At 48.5% G+C, this 23,360-nt stretch overlaps 1 protein-coding gene across 3 annotated transcripts in view; it reads left to right on the plus strand.

Annotated features, from left to right (window-relative positions):
• The first annotated feature begins 303 nt into the window (after positions 1–303).
• Positions 304–23,360, plus strand: part of MYOM2 (myomesin 2) — a 66,308-nt gene continuing 43,251 nt past the window's right edge. The window contains exons 1-10 of one of the 3 annotated variants that reach the window (XM_084758081.1): positions 304–420; positions 6,240–6,357; positions 7,690–7,842; positions 10,942–11,080; positions 11,203–11,360; positions 12,239–12,331; positions 19,294–19,382; positions 19,466–19,516; positions 21,236–21,400; positions 21,665–21,826. In XM_084758081.1, coding sequence (XP_084614207.1) covers positions 6,251–6,357; positions 7,690–7,842; positions 10,942–11,080; positions 11,203–11,360; positions 12,239–12,331; positions 19,294–19,382; positions 19,466–19,516; positions 21,236–21,400; positions 21,665–21,826 — 1,117 coding nt within the window. In that variant the 5' untranslated portion in view covers positions 304–420; positions 6,240–6,250. Of the gene's footprint in view, positions 421–2,796; positions 2,978–6,239; positions 6,358–7,689; positions 7,843–10,941; positions 11,081–11,202; positions 11,361–12,238; positions 12,332–19,293; positions 19,383–19,465; positions 19,517–21,235; positions 21,401–21,664; positions 21,827–23,360 lie in introns of those variants that run through there. The other 2 variants (XM_084758082.1, XM_084758083.1) reach the window with 2 other exon arrangements.

Below are 23,360 nucleotides of genomic sequence, written 5' to 3' on the forward strand. Positions count from 1 at the left end.
TGCATACATCAGCTGTCAGTGAATGAGAAGACACGCCCGAGAATCTGAGTCTGACTCTCATATCTCATGCCTGAGTCTGGGTAGATGTGATACCGGAGTCGGCCTTCTCTTCTGGGCAGAAGGCAGAAGGGGGAAAGAGTGGAGCAGCCTGGGACTTGGTACCAATGCTGTGTGCATCCTAGTTTGACTGTCCTCCTTGCATCTGGTGCTTCTTCTCCTCTGGTGAGCAGGCCAGTGATTTATGATACAGGTATGGGTTTGGGAGAGGCAGTCCTGTGCCTAAATATAGCACCTCCTCTGGCCATAAATGGGAGGGAAGCACAGAGCTTTGCGGGGGAGAAATTAGCTCTGCTAGCCTCAGCCAGTGTCTGGGAAACACTTCCACAGTAGTTTTCTCCTCTGCTGGCCACTCTCCTTTGGGTAAGTCTTTTCTTCGCCTTCTTTCAGCTGTGGTTTTTGGGAGACCACAGAGCAGGCTGCACTTATTTTCCCATGGGGGCCAAGTTCAGTGAGAAGAGTTACCTACAGATTTCTTACTACTGTAGGACAAATCAAAAAATTCCTGTCTTTTTATCTGTCTTTGTCTGGGCTCTATGCTCAGCATAGCTAGGATATAGGATAGCTCCCTTCCCTTTCTTTCCCTTCCCTTCCCTTCCCTTCCCTTCCTCTCCTCCTCTTCCCTTTCTCTCCCCTTCCCCTCCACTCCCCTCCCGTCCCCTCCTCTACCCTCCCTTCCCCTTCTGTTCCCTTCCTTCTCCTTCTAACTTTTGAAGGGGGGTGGTCATGTATAGCAGGCTGGTTTTGAACTTGCTATGTAGCCAAGGACGACCTTGACCTTTTGATCCTCTTGCCTTCATCTCCTGAATGCTGGAGTGCTAGGATCACAGTGTGTGTCCCCAGGTTTTTATGTTGTGCTGGGGAATCAAACCCAGGACTCAGGCATGCTAGGCAAGTCTCCATCTCCAGGCATGACCTACAAGATTTGTCTTTATTTCCCTGTGTTCTGGGCCTTCCTGTTGTATGATCTGACACTCCTTCAGGGTGGACTGCGTCCCCGGGTTTCCTGCTTTTCTTTTTCCTGTTCCCAAGCCAGCTGATTGATTTGATGTCTGAGGTTCTTACAAAGGATCAGAGATAAAGAGAGTAGAGGGCTGACTAGAAAAGGATGTTTTCTTGGGGCGTGCAGAGAATTAGCCTAGAGCTTGGGCGGGCCTGGAGAAGAGGTCCAAGCTTTTTCAGTGAAAGGACAATTGTTTGTGGTTGTTGGTTTCCTTTCCTCAGGCGTTTGTGGTTTGGATCCTGCAGGTCTCCAGCTCCATTCCTTGTGCAGAGCTGTGCCCAGTGACTTGCCTGCCAGGAGGGGAAGGGGCTCATGGCTACACTCTAGGGCCAGGCTGGAAACAGCCAGCTTTCTCTGTCACCTGCCCCACATTCCTTCCTTTCTGAGTGCAACAAAAACAGGAAACAAAGAGCACGTGGAATGAAGACACTTAAAAGTGATATTGAATTAATGGGGCCCCAGATAAAAACCTCTCCTAAGAGCCAAGGACTTAGTCTCTGGGGCTTACGCCAACTCTGTGTGCCCTCTGGAGATGCTGTGCCCCATGAGCTCACCGACTGACACCTTTAGCTCTGGAGAGAGAGAGAGAGAGAGAGAGAGAGAGAGAGAGAGAGAGGGAGGGAGAGGAGCAAAAGTGTGGGGTAAGCTTCAGAATGCTCTGGAGAGGTGTTCAGTTTTGGTTATAGCATAAATTTGTATGAAACTCATAAGAATCAGGGACCTTAACACTGTTATAAGCAGGATAAGGAAAGATTGCCAATAAAATGTGTAGTTTTTGAACTGTTGATGTAATTTTCTTTTGTGAAACAGGGTGACATTGTGGGTTGCTGTAAGAATTGCCCCAGTGGAAGCTTCCTGGGATCATTTCTGTGTCAAATTCAACACTATTGAAGTGTTAATGGGGAGCCAGCGAGTCCTCTCAGACAGCGGATACAAGGTTGTATCCCTCTAGATCTTCCTCCGAGGGTTTCAAAGAGGAGCCCTGCAGACATCAGCCGTGTTTAATCAATTCTCAGTGCACCTAAGGCTTGACCTGTGCCCAGTTGTTGCTTTTGGAGGAAAGAGGTCCTTTTCAACAATAAGTCATTTTGAAAACCCTTTAGACAAATAGGTTCTGACTTGAACACTCTGGAAAAAGGGTTATCTCATGAGCTCAGGGCTTGCTTGTGCCTTGGGGTCTCCTTTGCGCTGTGTGATTCTCTCTCTTCCTCCTTGGGTTATTTTTACTCCATGTGCCTGTGAACTTTGGCATTTTTAGCTGTTTAAATACTTTCTTTAATTGCCTAGGAGTAAATGCTTTCAGCTTGACATATCTTCACAAACTAAAACTGTGTTTAGTGGCACAAAAGAGGTGGCTCCCCCACTGTTCCCAGCAGGGAGGGCTTAGAATATGGTTCATCTAAACCACGCAGCCTCAGGGCTGGAGGACGACTGGATAGGGTTTCCCGCTGGTGCCATAATTCCTAAACATGTCAGGAGCCTCTTGGGTGTGGCTGCAGGGCTGGGCTGAGTGGGACAGCGTCTGGGAATGGTCAGGACAGCTGGTGTCTTGGCTTTGTGGGAATGCACCAGTCCTTCAGGCAGGGCGTGTTCATCTGAGAGGGCTCAGCATTATTGGTCAGCATGGCCTCTGACACACAGACACACAGACACACAGACACACACACACACACACACACACACACACACACACACACACACACACACTACTGGAGACGAGGGGTATTTATTTAGAGGAATACTTCTGGCACCAGTTCAGTTCCCCGGCTTTCCAGTGAACTACACAGCAGCCCGGCACTGTGAGGGTTCAAGGCCTTGGGGTCTCCAGAACCAAAGCCTCTCTGTGCTCCGGAACCCCAGAGGATCATCAGAACCTGTTCTTTGGAGAGGAGGTGATCCTCATCTTTTTTGGGGTATGTATGAGAGTACTTAAAATAATTCTAAATGAGGACGGTAGCCGTCCTCGTCTGGGTGCGCTCTCTCAGGTCACTGTCACTTCTGTGCACCTGGGGCTCCCCAGATGCAGCCCCAGAGTCTTCACTGGGCCATCGGAGTGTGCTTCTAGGAGGCTGCACTGATGTCACTGGGGTTAGGAGCCCAGCCTGGCTCAGGGGGGTTCTGAAGTGTAAGGTCCCAGGGAGTCGGCGATGGCCACAGAGCGCATGCTGGGGTCCCATGTGGCCTCCTTTTCCTGTGAAGTGTCTCATTGGGCAGGAGACTGACATCAGTATGAAGAGACAGGTGGAGCTGAGGGTCCCAGGCACAGCGGTCAGGTGCACAGATCCAGCTTGCACTGTCTCTGAGGCATGACCTCGGAAGTGTTTCCCACCTTTAAACCCATTAGTCTTGGATTCAGCATCGGTGGACTCATGTCAGCTGCTTCAAAAGGCTGTGGTTTGAGAGATGGGTACAGCGCAGGGTGCCTGCATGTTTAGAGCACTCAGCAGCTCCTGGCTTTGATGGTGTCAAGGGGACAAAGTGGGAATAAGTGTGGTAGCGTGCTGCTGCCCTTGCCAAAGGCACCTGGGGGACGTATCCACTGTGGGTCGGTGTGTCAGAACGAGGGACCGGGAAATGTGACCACTTGAGGCCAGCGGTCGCTTGCTAATCACTACAAAGTGTGTGTTCCTCACACATGAAGTGTTTGAAGACTTCCAGGCCCACCCGACAGCGTGGGCAGTAGTGTCAGATACACCCCACACTGCCCTCATGTTCCTGTAGCATTGAGTGGGATGATCAGACTAGTTAAAGGGAAGACAGGCATTGAGATATAAAAACCATGTCGCCTTACATCATACATAGAAGCGTAAGTCTAGGAAAGTGCGTATGGCTCTCTGTGGTGGATATTTCCACTAAGGATGTAGCATGTGTTTGCAGTTTGCAAAGAGATACAAACAACTTTGAAGGATAATGTAGCATAAATGTATATGCAAGCAAACCTTATGGTATAATATGATGGTCTATGGTTTCTGATGCAGAATTAGTAGTCACCGGGACAGATGGATCAAGGAAAAAAAATCCTAGAGAGGAAACTATCTTTATTCCCCACATATGCATGGCTCTACAGACATGTGGGCAGCAGACCTATTTTGGGGACCACCTTGCTGAGATACAGTTGAGGCTCCTCCGTATTAAAGCAGTAGGGCCTTTCAGGTACCTCTTCCTATCTACAGAGTCCAGTGTCACAGTGACCGCGTGACAGAGTCAGCCACGGATTCTGTTGTTTGTTACTCTGTACCTAGCACAGTGCCAGCTGTTACATAGATTCAGGGTGGAATATCAGGGCTGGGGGGATTAGGAGTAAGTCCCAAGGCTACACCACAGAGCTGGAGTCAAGCTTGGCATCAGTGTGGGAGGTTGGCACTTGATCTCTGAGCTCTCCTTGAAGGCTGCCTGGGTTGGTTCTGCGTGGCTCTTAGGGCACAAATGTCTCGTTACACTTTTAACCAGTGTATGATGGCACACTGTGAAATCCACACTGGGCCTCTGGATAGGAGATGGTGGTTAAAAGTCGAGTGTGAAGAAGAAATATTGAACTGTGTTGGTGTGTCAAAGCATAAAAGGACTCAAGATAGAAGATTACTGACCTTGGGGAGTGGGGCGTGGGCTGAGTCGGCTTGGATAATCTGCAGGATCTCTCTCAGCTCTGTAATTCTGCAATCTCACGGTCTTAACTGGAGTTGACCGTGGGGTAACTTATGCAGTATGGTGAATTTTCTAATACATAGGTGGCTGGATAATGATGAGAATTGGAATGGGAATGGTCTCCTCTCTGAGCTGCTCTTAAGTTCCCATCCTGAGCTCCCACCCCTGCCGTGGCATCTAAGCAGCAGCCTCAGCACGGTGATGTAGGTAGGCTCCTCTAAAGACAGACACTCAGGGCTCTGGGAAATCGCTGCCCACAGAGACAAGGAAAGCTGCCTTTGAGTGACTGTGTAGAGATGACCAAATGTGCCAGGCCTGGGTTTTATTTACTTGGGGGAAATGCATGCACTACATGAACACATGTAATTCCTGCACTGCTCCAAATTGCTCAGTGATCTCTGATCTGTCTGGGAGGATTTTACCCAGATTTGCTCACTGTCTCACAACCTGGGGTTTCATTGCTATCTTGCATTGTATTGTCCTGCCTCTGTTCCAACCTTCCCACCAGAAGCTCAAGGTTTATGAGTTCAGATGACCCTTGGAGGTCAGGGGTCGGGGTGGGGGACTAGCAATTTTCCCAGACCTCTGGGTCAGCCACTGGAAGTTTCTGGTGTGACTTCAGCCTTCCCAGAGTAACTCCCTGCTGCATGCCATGCTCTCACCGTCTCGTCACCTGACCTCTGTCTTTGGCATAGTCACCTCTGAGGGCCCTTCCCACATGTTCCTTGCTGGGGGCCTCTTTGGCTGCCCTCTCCTCCCGTCTTTTGCAGGGCACGCTATCTCTGTGTGGCCTCTGGCTCTTGTCATTTCAAGTGTTTGTTTGCCCCTCTAATCTGTTTAAATTATTTTTATCCTCTTTACTCACACTCCTTTTTGGATTGCCCCTGAACACATTAGACATTCTATAAATACTGTTAAGCTAGAAATTGAATGAAACATATAGCCCCATTTTCAGATTTTCATGGAAGCCAACAAACAATAAAACTGGATTCCAGAGGCGTCTGTGGGCTTCATGATTGTAGTTGAGAATGATTTCTATCTGTGCAATCCTTCACATCTCTCCATCTTGGGATCAGAGTAACCTTTCTTGTGTGTGTGTGTGTGTGTGTGTGTGTGTATGTGTGTGTGTGTGTGTGTGTGTGTGAGTCTGCCTGCCTATCTGTCTCTCTCTGTATGTGTGTGTGTGTGCATTTGAAGGTCAAAGGTCAATGCCAGGTGTCTTTGTCAGTTGTTCTGCATCTTCTTTAATGTACTGCCACGAGACAAGGGCTCTCATCGAACCCAGAGATCACCAGTCTGGCTGGACTACCAGGCCAGTGAGCTCCTGCACTCTGCTTTTCTCCAGCCCGCCCCCTCCAGCCCTGAGGTGCAGGCATGTAGCACTGAGTCTTTTCTGGGGGGCTGGGGATCCTAACTCTGGTCTTCATGCTTGCACGGTAAGCACCTTTTCCTTTGTCTCACTTCTATCTCCCCCCTTGGAATGAGAAGGGCAGAGACCACAGGACCTGACTCCTCGTACTCCTTTCTCTCCCAGGAGCATCCAAGATGTCCCTTGTTGCAGTACCTTTCTACCAGAAAAGACACAAGCACTTCGACCAGTCATATCGAAACATCCAAACCAGGTATCTCCTGGACCAGTATGCATCAAAAAAGTAAGTTGACAGGTTCTGGCTAGACGCCCTGGATCTGGGTGTGTGTCTCAGATGTTTTCTGGCCAGAAACTGTGCTATTCCCTGAGATCTGGAGATGAAATGGTTTGTGGGAAGTCTGAAAGCAGGGAAGACAGCATCTCTGATGTGAACATCCCTTTGAGAGACAAGAGGTTGCCTGGGTCGAGGTGTCATGTATGCTGTGGGACCTTGTGGGCTGGCTCTGAGCCCTGTGACAGAGGTGACTACACAGTGAGAGCCCACTGGCTTTTGTACTCTTCCCCTGGTGTCTCCCAGCAGTGGCATTTAAAGTCACCCACAATATAGGGCAACGAGGAGCAAAGCAACGGGAAGAACACTGGCAGGGCTCATAGGTGGCAGAGCGAATGGAAAGGAAGTCTGTGTTAATCCCAGTTTCCCGACCTAATAGTACAGGTGTGACACATGAGTGACCTGCCTGTCAAGGGCAGCTGGAATCTAGCCCCACCTTCACGCCCATGCTCCTGAAGGACAAGGCCTCCTTCAACTTGTGGCTCTGGGCCTCTCTGGTGCTGTTTGTGGGCCAGCATATCTGCATCTTCAGTGTGCTGATTAGAGGGCTAAGAACAGGAAGAGCCCTCTGAGCCTGGTCTTCTCTTGCTGTAGGTGCCTGCCACATGTCACCAGCACCCTATATTTAGAAACGCCTGTGGCATTCATTTAGTTGCCATCCCTTGTTATAAACAAAGCCAAACATCTCAACACACACACACACACACACACACACACACACACACACACACACACACACACACACATCTTGGCTGCAAACCAGGAAATATGGTTCAGAAGTATCTGGCAGGGAAGGGAGAGCACCAGTCACAGGGTGCTCAGGGGAAGTGTTTTTCAGAGAGTGCTTGCAGACCAACAGAAGGTGTCATATGTAAAAATGTAGGCTTGGGTTTAGGTGTACTCATGCAAGTGGGTGCTTGTGTACATACATACACACACAATACACACACATATCAGTGTAGATGTGTAGCTGCACAAGTCTAGATGTCTGTGTGGTTATGTGTGTGTTCATGGGTATGCATGTTTCTGCTTGTGTTTATATAATATATATTGGTGTATGTGTGTGATTCTGTATGTGGTATGTGTTCCTACACATGTATGCAGGTGTGTCTAGGTGCATCTATATGGGCATACATGTACATATATGTGCACTTGTGTGCCTATGCTCTGGGTGCACATATGTGTTCTGCAGGGAGGGTTGGGGTATACAAAAAGGTAGAGTTGTGTGTGAGCATACCTTTAGTAATTTTCTGGCACCTCTAATTGTCCCCACTGTTTGTTCAGGCAAGCAACCACCCAGTCATCATCCAAGAGGTCTCTTACGGAGAGGTCCTCTTCACAGAGAGCGTCCAGTCAGAGCTCCACTAAGGGGATGACCTGCAATCTCTGTGCAAAGCGAGTGAGCGCGTCAGAAGAGGACGTTGAAAATGAAAATAGGTAACTGCTTTGTGTCCTCCGTGAGCTGCTGCCCACAGACCCTGGATACCAAGTGCTGGCATCCAACTCGGCTGCAGTCTGGGTGACCTTGGGCAGAGAAGGGCAAGGGGGTGCTAGATGGAGAGGTTCAGCTAACAGAAGCTGGGCTTGCTTATAACCAGAGCTGCATGCCCCTCTCCCACCACCCCTTACTTCTTTACCATTAGATGGATGTCAGTCCCAACACACAAAGAATTTGTGCTGAATCTTCCATCATTACACTGGCCAGGGCTGAGATGTGGTTTTGGTTTATTCTCTGCGCTTAGTTCTCTGCCTTTCTCTAAGCCCAAGGCATCAGGTGCCTCAGACTCCATGGTTGAGTTTCCATCACAGCCTCTGTGGCTGCTGTCCCTTGGAGCAAGGTCATCTCCTGAGGAGGCGGCCAGTGTTTAAACAGCTGTCTCTGTGGACACCAAGGGCTGTGAAGGCTTCTATAAATCATCATATCTTAGATTTCAAGGAGTTTGGCTCACGAGGGTGCACTGTCATAGGAAAGAGAGTGACCAGCCAGAATGTCAGTCCTAAAGTTACAAAATCCAGGTGATAGAGGAACAGCTGCTGGCTACGCATTGGTCTTTCCAGAATAACATAAGTCGGGCTGGAGAGATGGCTCCATGGTTAAGATACTTGCTGATCTTTCAGAGGGACCCGAGTTTGAGTTCCAGGTGTCTCCCAACCACTGGAACTCCAGGCCCAGTGGTTCCTATGCCTCTGGGCGTCCTGTGCACCTGCATGCGTGGACATAATACCCAGAATAATTAAAAATACATCTTAAGGAGAATAATGTGAGCAGTTGAATAGTCAGACCTGCTATATCCCACCAGCTGCTCCCTAACATTTTTCAGAGAATAAACTTCTCTTTAAGTCAGAAGGACACATGAGAGCCGGGGAAGTGCGCACCATTTGAAAGCTGCACAACGATGGAGAAACTAGACTCACGACGGAAAGCTCGAAGGACAGCCCTCCCTTTCAGCTGTTTGAAAACCACAGTTACTTAGCAATAATGATATATTTTAGAATTGTAGTGTACACTGAGATGAAAGCCAACAGATTTCTAGTGTGTTTTATTTTAAATCTGGAGATAGTAAATTTGTATTCTCAGGAATTCTCAGCAGTGTCAAAATTATGTTTATTTTATTTTAAGCACAATTCTAGTAATCTTCACACTATTATTGGTCAGGTAAATTGTGTGTTTAAGGAAGAAAATGTACCAAGTTGAGTAGTACTTGCAAAGAACTACACTCTACAAGAATATTCAAATGGTGAAATAATTTAAAATTCATGTCTTGCAGTAAGATAACAGCTCCTCATGGAATCACACTGCCCATTTGCAGACTTACTTTGTTATACCTGAAGAGTAGGCATGAAGTCTACTACATATGTGGACTTATAAGTAGGAATTTTATTCATCGATTCTTTAAAAAAACAAATTAGCTTATAGATGCCTTAGGTATATTGTACCATGCAAGATGTGTAAATTACTTTTATTGTAAAGTAAGGGCTTCTGGTGTTAATGACTTCCAAATGTAAGCCATCTGGGTTGGGGTGTAGCTCAGTTGGTAGAATGCTTACTTAGTATGTCCGATGCTCTGGGTACCATCCCTAACTCCACATAAACCCGGTATGGTGGTGTATGACTGTAATCCCAGCAATTAGGAGGCACAGGTAAGAGTTTAAGGTCATCCTAGGCTACATGGGGCAGCTCAAACTATCGAAGTTTTATGTAGTCAATTGTTTTGGAAAGGTATCTTCTGATTGTATTTAAGCTTGGGGACTAGACGTTGGCCATTTGAATTTTGGTGTTTTACTATCAGTTATATATCAGTGTCACTTTGAATATAATATGCAAGCTCCTGTCCCTCCATGTCCCCCACTGAAGGATGAGGAAAGTGAACATCATTAACTTGGATGGCTGGTACGCTGGTTATTTATCTCTCCCAGTTTAGTGTCAGTCTCAGCTAACGGAAACCCTCATGACACGCAGTGTTTGCCCTGGGTTCTCCGAATCCTGAATCTGGGTTTGAGCCATGATGGCTGTTCCCATTTTTCTGCAGTCCTTAGCCCACTATAGAAGTCAGTTCTCTTGGTAGATGTGGGGTTACAGGTGTGGGGCTGACCAGCTCTGAACTGACCCCACTGTCTCCTGTGGCATCACAAGATTTTACTCCCATCACTCATGTGGGAGTCTTCCCCATGTCAGATCTTGAGATCACTTCTTCCTTTGAAAGTAAACTGGGTGGCTAGTACTCCTGTGTGTGATTCCGGGGTTCAGAGAGATGACGCCATTGCATCGCAGGGCATCTGGGAGGATGAATGGGGCCCTTCTGAGCACTGATGGGAACTTGGGTCATTCATTATGTGGTACCACTCTCACCAGCCCTAATCATTATCACAAGCGCTTATCACTCCTTGCAGACATTAGTCCGATCTTGTATATACCGGTCCTTGGCTTTGGCAGGAAGGGATGGTGCTGGCTTCCAGGTCAGAGGCTGGGACTTCCCTGTGATCCCTCGGCCTTTACATGCAGGAATCCTTTCCAGTGCCCCACACGTGTCTTCTCCTGAAGGTCTCTAAGGAGTGGCCAAGTATCTAAGTCATGTCTCTCATGCCAAAGGAAGTAAGAGATGGGGCTGGAGAAATGGCTCAGCATTTAAGAACTCTGGCTGCTCTTCCAGAGGACCCAGGTTCAATTCCCAGCACCCGCAGTCCAGCTCACAACTGTCTGTAACTCCTGTTCCAGGGGATCCAACACCCCCACACAGACACACATGCAGTCAAAACACCAATGTGTTTTAAAAAAGAAAGAAACTAAGAGACGTATGTTGTGCGTATCTTATTAACAAACCACACATCTGCTTTCTTTATAGCTTCTTGTGTACACTAACACACTCTGAAAAGAAAGAGGTAAAAATAAGTAGAAACATTTTTGGTTTTCCCCATCATCTTCTTTTATCCCTTCACACTGAGGGATGGGTACCTGGAAAAGGATCTGTCTAGAGTGTCAGTGCCATAATGTCTTGTCACATATCCTATGATAACAGAGTGTCTTGGATCTCATAGGTATCGGTCCCAAGCAGCTTCTTACGGAGAAGCTAAGAGGCAGCGTTTCCTCAGTGAGCTGGCCCAGCTGGAGGAGAATGTCCACCTGGCCCGGTCACAGGCTCGTGACAAGCTGGACAAGTACTTCCTGGAGCAGATGGTAGGAGGACCTTTAAGCTCCTCGGGGCATGTAGAAGGAGAGTTTGTCTGCCTACAGGGGCCTAATTTCTCTACTGCTAGTGGGCTGCTTGAGCCACGCCCACCCTCACTTCTTCCCGGCAGGTGGAAGACAAGCTGGCTTGGGAGAGACACTCATTTGAAGAGAAGATGAGCAAGGCCCCTGAGATCCTGGTGAGGTTAAGGTCCCACACCATCTGGGAGCGGATGTCTGTGAGGCTCTGTTTCACTGTACAAGGATTCCCTACACCTGTGGTGCAATGGTGAGAGACAGCAGTGCAGGACAGCATCCCTATGTGCATGGGAAAGTGCATGCTGTAGCACTTGCTCTATAGACCTATGGAAGCCCAGGTGGGAGATGTGTGCACAAAATTCAAAATGACCTTATAATTAATTTTTTGCCATTCAAAATTTAGAGACCCTGACCCGGTGGCACTTTTATAATATTTTGTTGAAGAGTTAGCTCCCTGCATTGATGTGTATGTGTTCTATGCACTGGCTTAGTTGCTGACCCTGCACACAGAGCCCATATATCTGTTTTAATTATAGGAGGGCTCATGTAGGGAAGCTGTAAATATCGATATAGATATCAAAGCTGCAAATCTTTAAGCTCCACGGACCTCGTTCATCGGCTGTTGACATCTCGAATTGCTGTTTATGTACCCCCGTGTCCTGGATCTCTCACAGGAGCCTTGCAACCTGGTAGCTCAGCCCATCCATGGCGTTAGAAACAAGGGAGAAGTGTAAGACTTGCCCAACCGTGACCCAGCCTGTGGGTGGCTGCGCTCTGCTTTACAGGCCAGGTGTGGAGCTTCCAGAACTAGGGGTCCATGCACTCTGTGAGAGTCTCCTCATGTGCTCCAACTGCAATGTAGCCTGACGGGCTAGCCTCGGACATGGCTAGCACCAGCTATATTTCTTTTTAAATGGAATGGTAACTTCTGAATTCATAGGATATGTGGGAGCTCTGTCAGCTTGAATGACACAACTCCTGCCTCTTCTAGAAAGCCAGATCCAGAGTGCCTTGCAGTAATGGGCAGGGGAAAGAGGAGCAGATGCTTCTTAGGGCACAAAGGAGGCTGGGACAAAACTGCAAATGTATCTATGCCTGGGTACTGACATGAGTGTTTCTCTCCATCAGGTACAAGGACGGTAGTCTTATCTGCCAGGCAGGTGAGCCAGGCAAGTACCGGATTGAGAGTATGTATGGAGTCCACACCCTGGAGATCAACAGGTGAGGGTCCACAGCCAGTGCATGCTGGCTCACCCTATAACAATGTGCAAACTCAAAAGAAAGTGGAAGATGGATGGGAGAAGATGGGAAAACCCCGATCCTTATACTCAGGAGAGTGAGGCAGAGAATTTGGGGTGTCTGGGCCAGCCTGATTGACTGAGGCCTGCAATTTCAGGGGAGGCTGGAAGACTGTCACATGATGGCGCACACATGCTACACTCAGACACACAGATGCACACAGGCAAACTTATTTGCCCTGCAACTTTGCCTAGATGTTTGCTTAGAATGAAAACATTTTCTTCTTTTTAATTTAAAATTTGTGCCGGGCGGTGGTGGCGCACGCCTTTCATCCCACCCCTTGGGAGGCAGAGGGAGGTGGATCGCTGTGAGTTTGAGGCCAGCCTGGTCTACAAAGCGAGTCCAGGACAGCCAAGGGTACACAGAGAGACCCTGTCTTGAAAAACCAAGAGGAAAAAAACCCTGTATTAGGTTTTGTTGTAGAAGCAACAATTCTGGAATTTGTTCCTGATGACAAGGTAGATACATTCAATGACAGCTACAGTAGACAAGTATGTTCAGCCCATATCAGATCTGGAGGAGACACCAGAGCCAATGGGAGCTTGGGGCTCACAGATAGAAAGTCAAAGCAGGAAGCTTCCATGGGAAGGGTCCTGGATTAGCACAGCTATCAGGATTCTTGATGAGTTTAGGTTGGGGTGACCAGCCATTACCTGATGGAGATGGGTGAGGGTCTCCATTAGGATGGAGGAAGGGGTCAGAGTGAGTGGCCTGTGCTCTTGAGGTCCTGCTCCAACATGAGCCTGGTCTGACTGAGAGCCTTTTGTAGGCCTTGGCCCTGCAGCTGAGATGGAGTTTCCCCTTTCCACTTCCTAGCTTTTCTTCCTCTTCCTATCTGCTTCCTTATGTCTCCTGCTTCTCTGTGGGTGGGTGGGGGCATCCCTTCTCTGGGCTCATATTGGTTGCTCAAAGACAGTGTAGTGCTGTCTCTGAGCCCTGTAGGACTGTGGGCCCCTCAAGGACCTCATTGTACAGTGTCACTCCTCCATAGCTGTGTGGTCTCTATTAAGCTGGAAGCCCTGCTCTGTGATAAGCTCCAGCCCCCGGCCTCATGGCTGCTTGGATTCCTCTGTCATCCCTTGAGAGCCAACTGAGTACCAGGTGCTGGTCTGGGAGGTGTGGCACATGGATGGCCACCTACACTGGACTTGCTAGCTGGTATCCAGAAGGTGTCTCATATTGAGCACAGGCAAATAGCAGGTAGTTGAAGGAAGAACTGGGTAGTAGGTCATGGAAAAACAAAGCCTAGGGCTAACTTCTTTGGGAAGGTGCATTCTGAGTTTCGAAGATGAGAGGGCAGTAGGTGGGAACTGGGTGTTCGGGTGAAAAAAATCTCCAAGGGTCTCTTGAAATACACAGGTACTGGGGCTGGAGGGGGAAGGAGAACTGGAGGCCAGAGATGGGCCTGTGGACCAGGGAACCTGCAGGACAGGGAGGATGTTGGCTTTGCTGTAGCCCCAAAGGATCTTAGACGCTAAGGCAAGTAGACAGGGTTCCTGTTGACTTGGGGCCAGAGGGGCCCAAGGTGATCAGTGTTAAGCTCTTGCTGAAGCTCAGCAGTGAGAGATCCAGAAGATGGCGCAGGTGTTGTCAGGTGTCCCTCGTGGAAGCAAACAGCTCCCAGAGAAGCCAGGTGGGTGGGTAGGTCTCCAGAGCAGAAGTGCTTGCTCTGTGGACCGTAGCTCTTCCCTTGACTTCCAAGTCAGTGGTCAGCAAGCCAATGCCAGTTTTCTCAGGGATGACACTGATGTCAGAGTATCTGATCCCTGGGCACGGTGCACTCTGACCAGCTGGCACTCTGACCAGCAGGCCTGGGTAGGTCAGTTTGAATGAGCAGTTAGCTTTTTGTCAAGATGTGTTTTCTCTTTATCAAGCGTGAAAATAGTCACACTCTGACCCAATGTTGGCAGTCGTCAAATTTTATGTCTAGAATAACATTGGCTCTAAACAGTGAAGAAACACCCAGAATGACCTAAGCTAACTGGCCCTGGAAGGCCGATGTGGAGTGATCCTGAAACCCAGGTCTCTTGACTTACAATTGCCAGGACTAGCACATCTCTCCAATTTTTTTCCTACTCTTCTCCCTATTGGGACATTCTTAGCAGATCAAGAGAATTTCTTGTTCTTCAGGAAAAGAGCAATGGGAAAGCCCACAAATTATAGCTCAGCTCAGCTGTTCATTCCAAAGCGCTGAGCTACACATCATCTGATCCGGGGCGTCTCCGGGTGTGCAATGCCTTGCCCTTCTCTCTAGCTGGCTGGGGAATGAGCCTTTCCTTGCATTCTGAGGTGACATTTATTCCTATGAATGTTCTTTGGCTCTTGCACCTCAGTTCTTAAGACACTTAAATGCAAACTGGCTCCTTGGTAGAATCTGCACAGTGGTATATAGCCTCATGCATTTTCCTCTGGCCACCTATAATGAGAACCTCCTTTTTTTTTTTTAATTTTCAAAGTATTTTTATGTTGTTCTCTTACTCTGAGGGGCATGTAGAACAGTCTTTTTCTTTTCTTGTTAGTGACGTCACTATCACCCACTCTTTGCAGGATGTTTTCATGATTAAACTTTTCTTATGTTTTACTGTCTGACTTTGGTATTTAAGTTCGGAATAGTTGAGCTTTAAGTCTGATTTCTATATCACTTACTGTTTAAGGACCTGGGCGTTGTCCACCAATGAGGAATTCACTTGTGATGTTGTCTGTCCATCTTTACAAAAGATAAGATGGCAAGTTCTCACAGAAGTTGTGTTGAGACACTTTCACACTGAGACTCTGAGGAGCGAAGGTGCCCCCACGGAAGTAAAAAAACGGAGACCAGAAAAAAAACCCTCCTATTCTGGGACCGCATCCAAGCAGAAAGCAAAACCCTTGCAAGTTCTCTCAGCATGAAGCAAAGGCTAGAATTAGACTCTGAGTTTGCTGAGCACTCTCTGTGAGGCCCTGAGGAACAGAAAGGGAGGGAAGGTCCTCCCCTCCCTCAGGGCATGGTGGAGATGGGGTCACAGTTCACTGGCTCCAAGTTAGCCTTCATGAAATCAGAGTTTGGTGGAGTTCCCAGAACCACCTGGACTTCCTCTTTGCTTCCTATTTTGCTCCTGCCCCAGTCTTTTCCCTACAACCCTGTCACACCCAGCAGCGGGGGGAAATACTCCAACTCCAAAGCTCACTTTAATACACGGATGGGTTCTCTCATTAATTTATATGTGTACCACCATTTCCATGTTCTGTATAGTACAAAACACCAAGGACAAGGGACAAGATAAAGGAAGATGCTAGAAGTTGTAAGCAGGGCTGCACCCTGCCCACCCAGCAGCCACTTGGGTCCACTCAATTCTAGGGAACCACTGCCGTAAATCTCATATTTGGGCAGGTCATGGGTTTCCTTAGATGCAAGCTGTGGACCCTGCTTCCTCAGCTGGCTTTCCTAAGCAGAGGAGTGCCCTGAGACCTGGCTATAGAGGACGAAGCTCTGCCATCAGACCGTCTCCTAACTCCCTGCCTTTGTGCCCTAGCTGGAGCTAGAAGTGCTAATGGGTGAACGGAGGAGCTAATCAGTGTTAATGCGTTAGGTGGCGCTGTCCCATCTTCATGGCTCAGTCAGTCCAGGGCAAGCTGGGAGTTGAGGAGAGGCTGCTGGGCGGCCTGATCTCTTCAGCACTTCTTTCGCATCTCCTGTGGTCCATTCTGTGACAAGCTTTGTTCTCCTCCTGTGCCACTTCAGCTCTTCTTTACTCGAGAACATCTCAGAGGGTCTGGGAGCCCCTGATGTTTGGAGGAATTTCCGGGAAGAAAGGAAGCTTTGGACAGGAGAAGTGGGGGGTCTCTCTTTCATCAGGGATGATGATAGGCTTCATATTACTTATAAAATTGCAACAGTTTTTCAAATACATGGCTTTATTTTAATCATCAAAGTCACCCTTATAAAGCATTTTAGGAATTCAAGATATAGATTTTTGCAGGGAGGGATAACATTGATAGTTGAGGACTGTGAGCTGATCCAAGGCAGTGCATGATACCAGCGTACCATGGTACCACGGCTGTAGTCCTACTGCCTTGGCAACCATGTCTGCTGCAGCCACTCTGATCGGCCACTATTGAGAATGACCCTGACTTGCCAAGATGAGCAGTTAGCAAGAGAAACAAGTTATTTACCTTGAACTCAAATGATGTCACCCAATTAAACTGAGGTGGCAGAAGCTTGACTGAGGCCTAGGCACAGACAACTCATACACTATTAAATTATACTCTACAGAGTTCTCAGCACTGTCCTTGGCTATGCAAACAGGATGTGATATATCTGAGCATAGACATTTACTATGGCTTTAAAAATCGAAGAAGTTTGCAGTGCAACAAAGGAAACTCGGTTTGGACACCATCATATTAATATGAAGGGCTGTTGATGGAATTGGAAATGGTCTATATGGTTGCCTGGACACTTGGGTATCCTCCATGTCCACACACCGCTGAGGGACTCTCTAGGTCTAGGTGTTACTCTTCCCAGCTCTGAGGACAAGGTGATCTGCTGGGCCCATGGCAGCCTTTGTCCTCTGGGCTCTTCCTGTAAGTCCTGCCCAGGCTTCCCCATGAACTCTGCTGTCTGCTGCTGGGTGGTCAGGGTGCGGTTGTCTGCCCCTACTTCCAAGTTGTCCGCGCCATTGCGCAGCCCCTCTTGAGCTCCGTTTTGGTTGGACAGTCACTGTAGGAGACTTTGCCTCTTTTCATCAGCTTTCCAGGACCTCCAGCCGTGCCTGCGGTCACCAAGCTGTCATTTTTCTCATGGGCAGTGCTATTGCTAGCAGGCGTGGGTGAGTGTCAGTGGAGCAAGTGTTTACATTGCAGATCTCCTGGCTGTGCATGATACTTTTGCTCTGATGTTGGGCTCTGATGTCAAACTGCATAGCTGATCGGTTCCTAATCAGACCAGGCCAGTGCTGCACTGTGCTGACTACGGGTGGCAGCTGGCGCTCATTCTTCCCAGGTGAATGGAACATGATGTCCCGGTGTGAGTGTCCAGATGGACAGGGCTGGGTTGACCTCTGCGAGCAGTGGCATTTAAAGGGGGCCAGATGCCATGCCTGACACAGCAAAAGTGGGTTGAAACTCCAGAGGGAAAAGAAAGGAATTGCAGATGGAACAGGTCTCTGAAAATTCTCTCCCCTTTCTTAGAGATACTACATTTTTTTTGGGGGGGGGAGGGTCAAAGAACATATGTTTAGCTCTGAAAGCTACAGAGAAGAGAGTTAGATGGCCGAGAACTTCCAGGAAGAGCTGTTTGCCTCTGGGAATACTGGCTTAATGTACTTTAAAGTGAGACTTGGGCCAAGTTTCCATTTCTCAAAAGTGAGCTTGCGCTGTTTCTTCCCCAAGATTAAGCCCCCCCACCCCCCCCCGCCCCCATTTCGGAAGGAAGCAGCAGCAGGAATGCAAATTTTGCAGCCATGTGGACCTTGTTTTCCAATTTCTCTGAGTCCCAAGTTCTCCCGTGGTGATTTCCAGGTTTTGTGATATTGTTATATAGGACAGAGGCTGAGGGATGTGGGAATATGGCTCAGTCAATGGAGTGCTTGCAAGTGTCAAGATCTGAGGTTGATTTCCAGAATCCACAGGAAAAGGCTGAACATAGTGGCACATACTTTTAACCTCAGTGCTGGCAAGGCAAAGACCTGTGGATACATGGGGCTTTCAATCTATCTACCTACCTACCTATCATCTATCTATCCATCCATTATCTATCTATCTAGTGAATAGCTCCCAGGAATTTTTCTAGAGCATGATCTCTGCTTTCAAATGCATGCACACATGTGTATATACATGTATATATATGCACATATGTATACACATAGATGAGGCCGTGAGAGCGAGGCTCCCCAACAAGGACCTAACAGTATACCTGGCATAAATCAGAACACATGAAGCTGCCTGTCTCTCTCTTGTCTGGTTTTCTGGGGAGCCTGAAGGGATGTCACTGAAGGGGTGGCCTCACTTCTGCAGGATGGAAGTGGGACATGGGAGCTCTGCACCCTGAGAGTTTGGCCCTTGGCACTTTCAGGTCATGGTCTTCCTGGGATGGACACACACCCGTGTCTTGGGTTGTGTTTCACCAGTCTGGGTGTTTTACTGACACCTGTGTGGGTCATTCTAATCTGGGGATTGTGTCATTTGTGATTCTCAGCACCAGCTGCTGGCTTGGGAGTCCTGCTGGGGAGTGAGGTGGGGCTCTGGATCTGCTTTACCTGACCAGCAGGGTGCTCTACACGTCAGAAGGCTTAGGTACCAGCTCTGGCTCCTGCCTGGGGCTCTGGTGGGTTCTCAGCAGCCTGGTCATGCTGTTTCTCAGAGCCATTTAGAACAGTGGCAGGCACAGGCTCAGGGTGGGAAGCATCAACACAACATGGAGGTTGGGACCAGTCGCCAGCTCCTGGGCCACCTTTAGCCAGGTGGAGAGCAGCTCCCAGGTAGGAGAGAAATTCTTGACCACAGAACAGGCACAGGGTTCCCCCAAATGTGCTTCCTTATGGTCCCTGCAGGAAGGGTTTTTCTGTGGATTAAGGCCCCAAAGACTTTCTCCATGACTACATGAAACAACAGACTCCACTAGGCTGAAAAACAGGGTCAGACAGAGAGTGATTTCTCCTTGAGAGTGACATAAACAATTTCTGGAAGCAGTCCTATTCTTTCATTCTGAGAGGCCAGGCCAGGCATAGTTTGGGGTAAGGCATTCATCTGTATCTATAATTAATACTATCCCAAGATAGGGCTGGTGGTGTTCTCCAATAACACACAAGTGATCTGGGCAATGTGGTTGCTTTCTAAGAATCCTTTGTTCAAGTTCAGGACTTCAACTGTGTTCCAACATCTCACAGACTCACTTTCTCTCCCCCAAGGGCCAACTTTGAGGACACAGCCACCTATTCAGCAGTGGCAACCAATCCTCATGGACAAGTGTCTACCAACGCTGCAGTGGTGGTGAAAAGTATGTTCCTGCTTTTGTCTGGGTAGGGGAAAACTTTTGTCATTGCCTGTCTCTGTGCCATAGTCACTCAATGTTCCCCACAGGGTACCGAGGAGATGAGGAGCCTTTCTACTCTGTAGGACTCCCAATTGGATGTGAGTATCCTGGGTGTCTTTGTCTAGAAAGATGTTTAGTGACACAGCAGAGAGGTGAGGAATGATTTTCATAGGGAAAACAAAATCTTTTTTTTTTTTTTTTTTTTTGGCTTGGTTTTTGTTTTATGGTTTTTCGAGACAGGGTCTCTCTGTGTTAGCCTTGGCTGTCCTGGACTCACTTTGTACACCAGGCTGGCCTCGAACTCACAGTGACCCACCTGCCTCTGCCTCCTGAGTGCTGGGATTAAAGGTGTGTGCCATCACGCCCAGCCTGGGTAAAATCTTTGTTAAATTTATGTTTTTAATACCTTCCTAGGTTTCCCCAGTCAGGGTTAGTGTATGACAATTTTCCCTGCTGGCAAGCTAGTATATTTAGACACAGGTGACACCATTACTTGTAGAGACTTTATGTATATGAATTGGAAAATGAAATGAACACAAATTCCTAGGCAGATCTATGATGGTGCCAAATCTTGTGTGTGAGGACACTCCATGCTCCTGAAAGGCCCTAGGCCATTTCTTTGGAGCAGCTAGGTGGGCTTTAGATGGGACATACAGCCAGGGTATACTGAGGGTGCTACACTGCCCCAGTGTGCGGCAAACCTCTTCCTTAGGAGTGGTACCCTGAAGCATTCAGCCCCTTGCTCTTTTGTCAGCATCAACAGGTTGCAGGTGCAGGTTGAAGTCTAGCCTAGTTGAAGTCTAATCTAGGTTGAAACGACATAATAAAATCTTGTCTCAACAAAGAATGGGGAAAACAGCTCAATGCTAGAGTGCTCTCCTACTGTGTGTGAGGCCCCAGGTCTGACACCAGTGCTACAACAACCGATTGGTTTTCTTCTGAAGCATATTTGCTCTGCTAAGTACATTTTTGGGGTTTAATCTGGTTGTAGTTGACGTGTGCAGACCTAGCTAGTTCACTTGCTGTGAAATGACACATGGATAAGAGCTCTACAGTTTAAAGAGGAAAATAACTCCAATGAGTATGACTTTCCCAAAGTCACTCTTTGGGCTGAGGCAGGATGCAAATCCTATGCTGTAAACACAGCAAGGCCCACGCTGTGCCCCTGTGTGACCTTGTCCCTGATAACAAGACACATGGACTACTTTTTTTTTTTTTTTTTGGTTTTTCGAGACAGGGTTTCTTTGTGTAGCCTTGGCTATCCTGGACTTGCTTTGTAGACCAGGCTGGCCTCGAACTCACAGCAATCCGCCTGCTTCTGCCTCCTGAGTGCTGGGATTAAAGGCGTGCGCCACCACGCCCGGCTCACATAGAGTACTTTCATGCCTACAGAAGGGTGACTGACAAGGGGCCATTATTTCTCAGGGTTATGGGTTTGTAGACCCTATATCCCAGGTCACCAGTGTACGTTCTGGCAGGGGGAGGATGCTCTTGGCTTGTAGATAGTCCTCCCTCGTCCTCCTGGGCACACAGCCTGCTCTCTTCCTCCTCTGTAAGGGCACTGACCCTGCCATGGTGCCCACCTCATTCCATCAAACGTGAATCACCTCTGAAGGCCCTGATGCCCTCATACCATGGTGGTTAGGGCTTCAGCTTATGAGTTTGGGGAAGGCAGGCCTTCGGAAGGACCCTTCTCCCCCAGAGGCCTTGTAGTCCATAACCAGGCAAGGAAGTGGCAGTGGCTCTGAGTGTATTTGCTGTGCGGAAAGAGGCACAGACACACGTGCTAAGTGCTAACGGTATCTCCTCCACCCCAGTGCCACTTTCATCTGTGATTCCATACACACATTTTGATGTCCAGTTTTTGGAGAAATTCGGGGTCACCTTCAGAAGAGAGGGTGAGACAGTCACACTCAAGTGCACAATGTTGGTGACACCAGATCTGAAGAGAGTACAACCGAGAGCTGAGTGGTACCGTGATGGTGAGTGTTGTGGTGGACCAGGCCTGGGGACACTGCTGACATGCTGACTCTCCACTGCTGCTGCCCCCATGAGCCCTTTGTGGAAGAGTGGCCTTATGTACTTGTCCCTCACCCCTGCTGGTGTGCTGGCTACCAGGGGTAGGGAGTAGGGCAGGAGAGGGTGAGCTTGGCAGCCAGCACTGACCTTGAACATCATCCAGGGGCCTCCGGGAGCAGACGGTGGGGAAGCACCTGGAACTCACCTTGCCTCTGATGCCATTTCAGATGTGCTGCTGAAAGATTCAAAGTGGACGAAGATGTTCTTTGGAGAAGGCCAGGCCTCGCTGTCTTTCAGCCACCTGAACAAGGACGATGAGGGACTGTACACCTTGAGGATTGTGTCCCGGGGTGGAGTCAGTGACCACAGCGCGTTCATGTTTGTCAGAGGTGCCTCAGTCAATGGTGTCTAAGCAGAGGGTGGGAGATATGCGCGTAGCAGGAGGGGATAGGAAAAAGATGCAGGAAAGTGAGTCTTGGCCATCCCAGACTCCCCTAGCAAGAAATAGCTCCTTCTGAAGTGCAAGGCGTGTCTGTCATTGTGACCCTGAGTTGTGAGTGAGCCAAACCCTCAGAGTGAGTGTGCTGCATGCTGAGCTCCATGGAGGATGCGGCAGTGGGCTCCTTTAGACTCTGGTGTTACAGAGGGACACAAGTCTAGGACAATGGGGCTTTCATCTTTGCTGACTTCAGTCCTACTTACTATGGTCACAACATGGCAGCAATAGTTACAGAATGTCCTGGGCTTGACAGAACCCTCTGTCCTACTTCTAACCTCCAACATGAGCTCATCAGGATGCTGTTCTTAGTTATGTGTCAAAAAAAGAAGTTCATGATGTACTAGGAATAGTGTCAGGCAATAGCAATGCCAGTATCCATGTAAACGATTGTCATATAAATCTATGTAGGCATGTTCAGATAAGTGTGTTCACGCATGATCTGTACAGACCATCTGAAATTCTCATGGCAACTTTGTAAGTTGCTCTGTTTTCCAGCTGGAGATACCAAAGCTCAGAATTTGGCTGCCTTTCCTGTGGAGGATCTAGGGCTAAATTTTGTTGGAGCCACAGCCTGAGAGAGCTCCCTCTGTGAAGCCAGGGCTCTGTGCTCGAGCTATGTCGCTTTCTCAGTGTGTTGCTTCTGCCCTCCCTGACTGACCCACCCCAGCTGTCCTCTGTGGGCTCCTTCCTGAGGCTGCTGGGTGGGCCCAAGCTATGGCTGCTGTGCCCTGGCCACCATGCCCGGCACATAGCCCGCCATCCTTTAGCTGGTCCCTCCATTTACCCGCCTGCAGCTCTGGTTGTGGTTGGTATGTGAAAGCAATTGGGGTGTTAGATTTACTCTCAGCAGGAGTTAGAACAGAGCTTAACAGAGGAGGGCTCTGCCATTAAAGTTTGTTACCTCAGGAACAAAAATATGCATCTCAGTCCTGCACTTCCCACATGATCACATAAGCACACAGGGAGGTTTCAGGCTCTCCCATATAATTTTGTGGGTTTTCTTAGGGTTGGCATTAACAGACACCTTCCATTCTCCTGTGTGCCTCTGGCAGAGTGTTTAGCACCATAAAGATGCAATGACTTCAACCTGGTTTGATTGCTTTGCTTATTCAATACTACGAGCCGGAAGAGCAGGACACAAACCTGGGGGAGTTCAACCATTCTAATCACCTTCTGGAGGTTATGAGTGGAGGAAACATGAGGCTCCATATTTATAGATCCCTGGGTTTTAGTGCTCTAGGAAGGTTTAAACCAGACACCACAGAACACTTAGGCTTGTGTGAGTCTACAGGAGCTGTGGCTCCTGAACAAATATGAGCTTTAGGTAAGAAAATAAAATGTTCAGTATATTAGCTTCCTAACCAGCTCTGCTGGCCTGCAGTGTGGGAAAAGTCGACCCAGGCGCTCTCTCTCTCTCTCTCTCT

Source organism: Acomys minous, assembly GCF_964271855.1.
Source record: "Acomys minous genome assembly, chromosome: 15".
In the NCBI taxonomy this organism is placed as follows: Eukaryota; Metazoa; Chordata; class Mammalia; order Rodentia; family Muridae; genus Acomys; species Acomys minous.